Source organism: Branchiostoma belcheri, unplaced genomic scaffold, assembly GCF_001625305.1.
Source record: "Branchiostoma belcheri isolate BF01 breed outbred unplaced genomic scaffold, Haploidv18h27 scaffold38, whole genome shotgun sequence".
NCBI classification, from domain to species: domain Eukaryota; kingdom Metazoa; phylum Chordata; class Leptocardii; order Amphioxiformes; family Branchiostomatidae; genus Branchiostoma; species Branchiostoma belcheri.
The window spans coordinates 423,610-434,324 of NW_017803998.1; the positions used below are offsets into that span (position 1 = coordinate 423,610).

The window sequence follows — 10,715 nt, forward strand, 5'->3', positions numbered from 1 at the left end:
GACAGGAAAAGCGGAATTGGGGGAAAAGAGAGAGAAGCAGGAGAATCAAGTTGAATCAGAGAGGCCGCCTGCTCAAAAGAAGGGTGCTCAAAAGAAGGGGAAAAAACGCAAGCGAGAAGAGAAGGAGAACGAGGAATTGCCAGCAGCTTCCCGAACTATGCTGTCAGCGGTAGGTACACACACCGGTAACACCGAGTTTTAAATGATCTTATGTCTGTGCAGAATTGAGCTCATTTTACGAACTGTTAACAATGAAAAATTAGTGAAATATTGCAGAAAATAGCAACGCCACGTATTTACTTGGTTAGTTGTGTAGTGAACTTTATGTAGACTCTATCCTCGACTTGTCTTTTTTTATATGCTGTTAACCTAAATCTTGTGGCACAATTGAACTTACTGTCAAAGACAAAACGAATTTAATATTTTCTCACCAGCACCCAGAGGCAAGCTCCAGCCGAGTCCGCAAGCCGCCAGTCTGGCTTCAGAACTACGTGGTGGCTTCAGACGACAGGGTTGCGACCTAATTAATACTTAATAGTTTCATCATAGTTAGTTTTGGAGTTTTTAGACTGAAAAAGTAATGAATTTATCATTCCTTTCATTTAAACCTGTTAACTTCAGTTGTATCTATATCTGAACGACTGAAGTTTGAAAATAGTCGACTAGACAAGGAGGTTGACAGGAAAAAAACTTTGTTTATGGTAAGTAAGTATCGTTGCGGCGGTCAATATTGACGTAACCGCACGGGTATGCCTTTTGTCTGTGTACGGGTAGTCAGCTTTTGCAGATGAATCTTCAACACGGCGTATATCCACGCTTCACACAGGCCTACCGAGGGTGCATCTCCACTGCCCAAGGTAGTCACCCTCCTGCGTGCCTCTCGGTTTCCCGTTAAAATTTGGTGATCCGTTAAACATGTTAAATTCTTTAAAAGGCATTAGAAGAAATAAATCCGCAGTGCTCATAATCATCTTGTCACGGAAGACAAGGATACGAGCAATGGACATTTTGTGACAAACAAAAAGACAAATACGTACCATTCTGTCGATGCCTCCTTGCTTGAGTACAGATGAACTATTGCTGTCACGAAAGTTGTGGAAAAGTAACTGGACTGTACCATAATTTATTTTGTACTTTTTTGTCGTTCTTTGCATTTCTATATCAGCCTCTGGCAACATTAAGAGGAAAGGCATACATTTGAATTTATTACATTTATAGTTGGTCATAGTTGATGTTCAGCGCGGACCTCCATTCAGGGCCCCCGTTGGAAATATCAAGAGGCAATCGAAGATCCCAACAGTCCTAACGTGGATGTGACAAATCGCAACACTTTTACACCAGCAAGATTTATCGAGCTTTATCGACACTGGCGCAAGATAAAAGCCTTTGTGTTATAATTGTTAGAAAAATATTGCTTAACTTACCTTTGTAGATTTGTTATAATAACTTGTCTATCACGGATTAGTACGTTTAGCTACATCGTAAAAATTACAATCTGTTTGTTTAAATTGTCTCTGATTAATATTAGGTGTTAGTAACAGTAAAAAAGTGTTAGTGTTTTTGTTAGTAACATCAAGGACGTTATCTGATGCCCTTGGTAACATGAAACGAACAAACGAAAAACAAACGAAGTCGCCAAAACACAGCAATAAAAAATAAAGTTAATGTGTATGTTTTGTGTTTGTTTTGAATGTCCGGCCTATCGTCAGACTTGGCCGATAGCCACGTACCTGAAAACAGGAAAAGGGAATAATTGAGTTTGGAGGTGTGAACAACAACGTAGTCTACTCTCCTTGATGCTATTATATCACCAAATCCACTTCCCCCATCCACAAACCAAAAAAAAAAATGTAGGGAAAAATAACGTCCCCGGACGGTAGCAAAAAAACAACAACAACTTCTTTCTCCAGGCTCCCGCTCGACGGGTGCTGGTGTCTGGACGCCCGCAACAGTTCAGGCCGATGGGAATGCTGCTGAAACGTAGGACCTCGCGTCGTGCCGGTGAGAAGGGGCGGGGAAATCCACAAAGAGTGCTCCGCCCTCCATTTCTCTGAAGTTGCCGTGCTGCGCATATGAGTGTAGCAGGATCTCGTGGTATTAACGCAAAAGTCACGCTGTATTTTCCGTAATTACGCTTCTCCCTGCCAAATCTAACCAAGGACATTTTAGCCGTATTCCCGCGTTAATTTCAGGGTATTCCTGCGACAAAGTGGCAACTGTAACGTAGGTTGTACTGTACGTTCTTTCCTGGAACAAGTTGCCGTGAGCAGCGTACGCAACACATTGCAACCCTTCACTTATGCGCCGTTAAATAGATGTTGGTATGGACTCTTGATCAAAGCTGTAAGTTTCAGTTATACGTTGGTAGCATGATAAAAGTAACATTATATCAAATAGATACTCAAAAGCCCACTTGTATATTCATGGTTCAGTAATATGCTGGACTCTAGAACGCCGAACATGACCCACAGTTACGTCGCAGAGGACCGACCTTGTTATGTCCAAATAAATGGCGCGTTTCGTTCCGATGCGCCACAAAGTATTTGTTTTACTACCCCCAAACGAGTAAGCGTTAACTCTAGGAATAAAATCCAAAGGCTAAAAAACACTTTCAATCCCTATTTTGATACTTCCTGACAAATTATAAAAAGTGGCGAACTCGGGGTACACCCTTGGAACTACCGCCCTAGTTACGTCGCAAAGTAGAAGGTTGACCCTTGACCTCAACGTTCGATCAATCACCATGGTAACACGTATGTAAAAAGTCTAACAAAAACTCTTTCGACATGGCCATATATCATCAAGAGGTTCATGGAATTTTCCTTTGAAATGTGTGATTTATGTTAAAAAGTGGCGAACTCGGGGTATATATATATACTTGCAGGATTCAAACCCAAAACCTTCTGATTCTGAGTCAACAACCCTAGCCTAACCCTTAAAGGCATATTGTCACTCTCTCAATCCTACAGTTAGCAGAAAACAAGGGGCAAAACGAAGTTACACTGGAAATTGACCTAGAGATGTTCTAAAATCATTGATTTTCTGAAGAAACTCGAACCTAATTTTTTGTTCGATGACATTTTACAGGAATTTATGATTTACCAAAAGGGCAAAACAAGGTCATTGGAAGACAATTGGAGTGTAACAAGTTTTTTTTTCTCTTGTACAAACCAAGAGTTTAACCTGGGACCTTATGGTTATATTCAAGTTATCATTTTTAAAATTCGAGGTCCAACATAAAGTTGGAGTGGCCTTACTGAGGAGCTTGCCGTTCTGTTTAGGTGGCAGGACACCATGGGAAGAAAGCTGCGCCACGTGCTGATTTTCCTTCTCATCATCCTGAAGGAGCCCAGTATGCCGGTAGCTGGCTGCAGCTGTGAACCATCATCATCCTGCAGTTGCATCTACCTAGGCTTGACCAGCATCCCTCGGAACCTCCCAACATCCATTTCTAAGCTAGATTTAATAGGTAACCATATTAAAACTGTAAATATGTCTGAGCTATTACGGTATACGAATTTGTCTATCTTGCGCCTGAATAGCAACCAGATAACTACCATCCTTTCTGGTACATTTAGTAATCTGTCCAAGCTACAATACTTGTCCCTGTCCCAGAACCAGATAACTACAATCAATTCTGACACATTTGCAAATCTGCCCCAGCTACAATGGTTGTCCCTGTCCTACAACCAGATAACTACCATCCCTTCTGGTATATTTGTAAATCTGCACCAGCTACAAAAGTTGTTCCTGTCCTATAACCAGATAACTACCATCCCTTCTGGTACATTTGTAAATTTTCCCCAGCTACAAGAGTTGTGGCTGAACGACAACCAGATAACTACCATCCCTTCTGGTACATTTGAAAATCTGCCCGATTTATATCGTTTGAGACTTTGGGACAACAAGATGACGGCCATTCCCCTGTCAGTTTTCTGCTTGTCCCCATTTACTGACAATATAAAACTGGACGGGAACCCCTGGCAGTGTGATTGTAGGATGGCTCCCTTCAGGCCAATCCATGAATTTAAGAACCAGATAATCTGTGCCCAACCCACCAAACTTCAGGGACAGAAGCTTTCAGATGTCAATCCTAAAGAATTGAGAGCCAACCATCTCACAACTAACTGTTGATAGCTGTTCTGCTGCAGTGTCAACACCTTCAGTTGGTAAAACAGAAAGCAATACTAGCCCATCAGTCTTTAAAATCACAGCTGGCTCAACAGCAACCACAATAGAAAACACAAGTAAAAAAATCTCTCGCAACTCTCAGTTCAATGCTGCCCCAATGTCAGATCCTGACTTAACATCAAGCCCTGCAGGCAAAACAAGAGCAACACTAACTTCGCCCCGTGCAACCACTTTGAAAAATCCAGAATCTGCTCCCAGTTTCCCCCTACTTGTTCTGATTCGCTCTGTCTGTGGTTCAATAGTTGTCATTATTCTGATTGGGACTTTCTTGGCTGTAATTTGGAAGATGAGGAGAGCCAGGAAACCTCCATTAGGGCGGAATCCCGGTGTTGTTGTTGGGAACAACACAAACGCAGCAGCGTCTGTAATGGCCAGTGGCCATGATCAGACAGAGCAGGGTCAGTCTCAGGCTGTCACTGCATCCACCACAAACACAACAGCTACTGTAATGGCCAGTGATGATGATCGCCAGTATGAAGGTATCGACAACCCCCGTGTTAAGACAAGACAGGGTCAGTCTCAGGCTATCACTGAATCCAACACAAACACCACAGCTACCATGGCCAGTGATCATGATCAGATAGGGCAGGGTCAGTCTCCGGCTAATATTCAATCTCTGAAAGTGGGAAATTTATCACATGACGAAGTGCTAGCTGACTTACAGCCAAACCCTATGTATTTAGATGTAAAATTAACACCAAAGGACGACGCATCTACAGAGATAGCCAAGAGCAATGATCAGACGGGGCAGGGCCAGCCTCAGGCCGAGACTGAATCATTGGATGTGAGAAATCTATCTTATGGCACAGGGCAGACTGCCTCACAGCAGAATTCTGTATACAAAGTTGTGACCCAGTCTCAGACCATCACAAACACAATAGCTACTGTAATGGCCAGTGGAGATGTTCAGACAGGGCAGGGTCAGTATCAGGCCATCACTGAATCCCTCGATGCTAGAAATTTATCTTATGGCACAGTACCGACTGCCTCACAGCTAAATTCTGTGTACAAAACAGCTACTGTAATGACCAGCGGTCAGGATCAGACAGTGCGGGGTCAGTCTCAGGCTATCACTGAATCCAACACAAGCACCACAGCTACTGAAATGACCAGTGATCATTATTACCAGTATGAAGATATTGAAAACAATCTTCTAAAGACAGGGCAGGGTCAGTCTCAGATTCACTGAATCCAACACAAACACCACAGCTACTGTAATGGCAAGTGTCATAATAATGTAGGGCAGGGCCAATCTCAGCCTAACGCTCAATATCCATTACCTCAATGTATATCCAGGATTACCTGAAAAGCTGGCCGAATGACCCGAGATTTAATTTCTGGTTAAATAAATAAAGTGAAAGTACCACAGTTGCAAATCTGTCACGTAACGAAGTGCCTGCTGCCTTTCAGCCAACCCCTATTCATGTAGATGAAAAAAACACAAACAAAAGATGAATCGTCTTCAGAAATGGCCAGTGATGTGTTTACATGATCAGACAGGCTGGATCAGTTTCGAGCCGATATTCGATCTCTTAAAGTGGGAGATTTATCACATAGTGAAGTGCTAGCTGCCGTACAGCCAAACACTATGTACATTGTAAAAAATCACCAAAGAACCCAACATTGTAACATCACACAACTTCAGATGTATATCTTAATTACAATTTATTATGAAAATGTAGTCAACTAGTATTGGGTTGTGGGCACTCTCAGCTCAAACCCGAGACTGTTGTCTGCCAAGGAACAAGATGAATATTCTAAGCTACTTGAAGAATCACAGACTTCAATCTCAACCCTATATGTCACTTTTATGCGAAAATCTCATTGCAAAAGTTGTGTCTGGAACGTTTGAGTGAGAGCCTTTTATTGTGTAATTCGTTACAATTGTACACGAGTACAGATGTTATATTTAAGTATCCATACTGTGCAGGAACAGTCATTGTAACAGATAGAGTTCTTACTATTATCAAGGACCCACAAATAACAGGGAAAGAGTGTTTTGGTGTTCTATGTTAAGTATACAATGTATTTTTATGGACGAGCTAAGTCTGAAACTCAAATAGCGGAGCAATGCATTGTACAAAACCTTTTAAATGCATCAGTACTGAATTTTTTAGAAGGAATGTGGTTTTGGCCCAGTAACATCTGCTTTAGTTCTTTTTTACCTTGAACTTGTAGTATTGTAACAATTGTGATTACAACTACATTTTAACATTGATGATAACAGGACTGTATTCTGCAAATTTGACCTTTAATAGATGTTCCAACTTTACTGATTGCCCTATCAAGAACAGGGAAAGAGTTTTTCATTATTCTGTGTAAAATATTCAATATATAATCATGAAATATTTTAGTCTGGGAACTCTTGTAACAGAGCAATGTACTACATGAAGTATAAAGATCATCAATGCTGAGTATTTTATTTCAAAATGAAAGTAATTTTGCACCAGTAATATCAGCTTTAGTTTTTTTTTTTTTATATTTTGAATCTTAAGTATTGTATCAGTTGTGGTAATAACTATTCCAGAATCTTTTTTATTATGGATGATGTCACAGTTGTATTTTGCAAAGTTTAACTTTTTTAATAGTTGTTCCAGCTTAAATGACCAGCAAGAAAGAAAGAGTGTTTTGTCATTCTGTGTCAAGTATACAGTGTACAATTAAGGACGATTTAAGTCAGGAACTCTAGTAGCAGAGCAATGTACTGCAGAAAGTATAAAGATTCAAAGTTTCATTTTAAAGGCATCAATTCTGACTCTGCTTAAAAAGTTTTTTTTTTCATTTTGAAGCTGTTGTATTGTAACAATTATGGTAATAACTATTTCAGAATGTTAAACTTTTTACTATTGATGGTGTGACGGTTGTATTTTGCAATGTTTAACTTGAATACTTGTTCCAACTTTGATTCTATGACTGATTGCCCTACCAAGAACAGGGGAAGAGTGGCTTGTTGTTCTGTGTAAAGTATACAATGTATAATCATGGACGATCTAAGTTTGGAACTCTAGTAGGAGAAGTATTGTAGAAAGTCTAAACTATTGGTGTCATCTCAAGAGGCATCAACACTGATGATTTTGGGGGTTGTTGTTCTTCTATTAAAATGTTGGAATTAGACGTAGTAAGACACCATGGGCTGTATCACTGTTATTATCCATAGAACTGTGATCTGTTCTTAGCCCGTAAGGGCATAAATATGATAATGGCCATTCGTTGATTCATGTTATTCATTAATAAATACAGCAGAACTCTGCATATTCTTGTTTATGATTCCCTCAGTGAAACGTAACTCCCAGAGCCCCTGCAAATATAGATTTAAACAAAACCAGAACTTCTTCAGCCAATAGTTTTAATCTAAAACCATACTTGCATTCGGACTGCCCCCTTCTCTCAGGAAAAGATTGTTAAGATATCTAATGATGCGTGCATTAAAAATATGCATTTCCAAATCAGTCTGTTGTACATGTCGAAGGTAGATGAAAATGTAACCATTTTCAATTTTTTCTCACAGACTACCACATAGAAAACTAATCTATTTAAGCATTCTAGAGTTATCTTGGTGAACGGAAAGACAAACACACATATAGTCTCATCCAAGATTTAAAAAAAAAATTCTTTTAAGAATTTGAAATGCTTCTGTCTGGCGCAAATCAAATCTTACAAAATCTGATATTAGTATGTTTTTCTAAGGTTTCATGCTGGTATGACGAAAACAAGTGAATATGCAACATGAGACCGGCAGCATGATTTGAATTTTCATCATAAATAATATTCAAATAGCCAGCTTCAGACAATTAACTCAACCATTTTCGTAAGACCGATCCTGGGTTGTTTGTCACACTACATTGCGGATCAGCTATATGCAGAAGGAGGCTGACACACCCTACAAGAACAACAGCAACCTGTGCCCGAGTTCCTGTCCAGAAAGTGACAACTAAAGCTATTCTGACCAACGTAAAAGGTATGTATCTGCGGGAGGAGAAATGATTATGGTAAAATGCCCTGTAGGCAGTTTGCCACTGGCCCACGCCCATAGGTTAGGCTGGCAATCAGATTTTAATTCTCCATGTGGCGGTAAATGATAACGTTATTTTTGACTGACGAAAATTATTGATAGCTGTCAGAAAAAGTCTTAAAATATGAAAATTTCCATCTCAGTATCTGCTTAGGAAAAGAAAGGTAAGTTCTAAGAAAGGCAAGAGTGGTGTTGCGCCATAATACTTTTATATGGTGACGTGTATTATTGGTAAAAATTCCACTAGATCTAGGAACTTCAAATAAACCATGCAACCTCAGCAAGCCGCAGTCTGTTTAACCTTTTTAAGGCTTGATGTTATTTGTTTAACTTTATTTGCACTTGCATATAAAAACAAAACAATACAGAAAGTAAATATGATAATCGAACGAAACAGATTATAGAATAATTAACCTATACAGAATGTATGTGCCTGAGGCGGAAAAAGCCTTATTTATCATTAAAATAGAAATAAAACAGCCATCATGCCAGCTTCTGGCAACTTCGTTCTTTATCATAATAGCTGGTCAGGCAACATAGAATATTAAGAAAAATTCTTTCGTAGAAAAATTGTGTTTTTCACTCACTCGTGATGCTTGTATGAATATAGATATCCATACAGGCAGGAGTAATGGATATATTACTGAGTTGTTACTGATACTCGCTGCCATAAATATCTGCTATGTTGCCTGTCAACAGGTCAGTACCATTATTGCCAGCAGGGGTGCTGATATTATTGTTACTGAACACCAATTACTAAGCTAGCAACAGGTAGTGAATGTTTTGCCTTCCTGTGTTAAGTATGGACAATCTAAGTGTAAAAACCCTCTAGCAGAGCACAATTTCCATGCTTTAATGCAGAAACTTTCCAATATACAAGTTACCAATCCGATACATTTTAAAAGTAGCGGCTTGGTAATACGTAACTGGTGACGAAAACAAGTAAATATGCATCTCTGGACCTGCATCATCATTAGAATTTTTATCGTAATCATAGATATTGATGATATTCAAATAGCCAGCTTGAGACAATTAACTCGACCAATTTTGTAAGACCGATCCTGGGTTGTTTGTCACACGCCATTGCAGATCAGCTACAGAAGGAGGCTGACACACCCTGCAAGAACAACAACAACCTGTGTCCGAGTCTCTGTCAAAAAAGTATCAACTGAAGCTATTCTGACCAACTTGAAAGGTATGTGTCTGCAAGTGGATAAACAGTTATGGTAAAATGCCCTGTAGGCAGTTTGCCACTGGCCCACGCCCATAGGTAAGGCTGGCAATCAGATTTTGATTCTCTAAGGAGATATGACGGGGGAAGGTTTGCTGTTTTTACTGAAGACAATCAGATAGATAGCTGTCAAAAAAGTCAGGACGTCAGAAAATGTTATTTGTAACAGAGGTAACAGGGGCGCTGCGCCATCATTGTTTTATTTATATTGTTTTATTCATATTTATATTCATATTGTATTTTAGTGACGTGGCACTACTGGCAAAATTTGCGCTGAAATCAGGAACTACAGATAAACCATCATGACTTTGCTAAGACAAAGTCTGTTTAAACTGATTTAAAGGCTTGATGTTACAACTATTTTGCTATGACAAGGCTTTCCAAAATGAACACGGAAACACAGATTATTTCACTAGATTATCCAGGAGTTTTTCTGAAATTGCATTATTCAGTAAAGTGCACGTACCTAAGGAACACAGTCCTACAATGGCTAATTTTTCATGATATTTCAGAAATGGAAGTAAAGTATACAATATTTTTTGTCTTCTGTTGGTTTGTTCCTTGTCTGGGAGGTCAAAACAGGGCCACAAGAAGAACACGATATCCATATTCAAGCAGCAAGTCTCAGACAATTAACAGGCACATACCATAACAACTGGAAACAGGGGCCCCGCCGGGTAGTTTACGGGGCTGTTTTCTGTATTTTCGGGCGGGGCTGTCAGACTTTTTAATGTGACGGGGATGCGGATTTTTCATTACCGGGAGTTATCATCAACACGGGTCCAAGCGACAAATCTAAAATACGCTGTGCTCTAATGATGATATATGTATATATATATATAAATTATATGGATATCCTTGCAGCGATTCGAACCCAGAACCTTCAGATTCTAAGTCAACAACCCAAAGCCTAACCTCAAAGGCATCTTGCTACCTTCTCAATCCTACATATATACTTAACAGAAAACAAGGGGCAAAACGAAGTCACAATGGACACCTAGAGATGTTCTAAAATCATTGACTTTTTAAGGCCACTCCAACGTGATTTTTTGTTCTATGACTTTTTAGAGGAATTTATGATTTACCAAGTGGGCAAAACAAAGTCATGCAAGGACAATTGGAGTCTAACAAAATTTTTCTCTTGTACAAACCAAGAGTTTAACCTGGGACCTTATGTTTATATTCAAGTTATCATTTTTTTTCTTTAAAATTCGAGGTCCAACATAAAGTTGGAGTGGCCTTACTGAGGAGCTTTCCGTTCTGTTCAGGTGGCAGGACACC

General features: G+C 39.5%; 1 protein-coding gene across 1 annotated transcript; it reads left to right on the top strand.

The window, feature by feature from the left end:
- Positions 1-3,294: 3,294 nt before the first annotated feature.
- LOC109476467 lies at positions 3,295-9,375 on the top strand. The gene is made up of 5 exons (XM_019777401.1): positions 3,295-3,469; positions 4,434-4,565; positions 4,632-4,682; positions 4,761-4,994; positions 9,293-9,375. The coding sequence occupies exons 1-5, from the start codon at positions 3,295-3,297 to the stop codon at positions 9,373-9,375; spliced, it is 675 nt and encodes a 224-aa protein (XP_019632960.1).
- The last annotated feature ends 1,340 nt before the right edge of the window (positions 9,376-10,715 follow it).

Coding starts and splice junctions, on each gene's coding strand:
- LOC109476467 (XM_019777401.1), top strand. CDS start 3,295: ATGGGAAGAAAGCTGCGCCACGTGCTGATTTTCCTTCTCATCATCCTG. Junction 3,470..4,433: donor TTCTAAGCTAGATTTAATAG/GTAACCATATTA, acceptor GTGGTTCAATAG/TTGTCATTATTCTGATTGGG. Junction 4,995..9,292: donor TGTGAGAAATCTATCTTATG/GCACAGGGCAGA, acceptor ACGCCATTGCAG/ATCAGCTACAGAAGGAGGCT.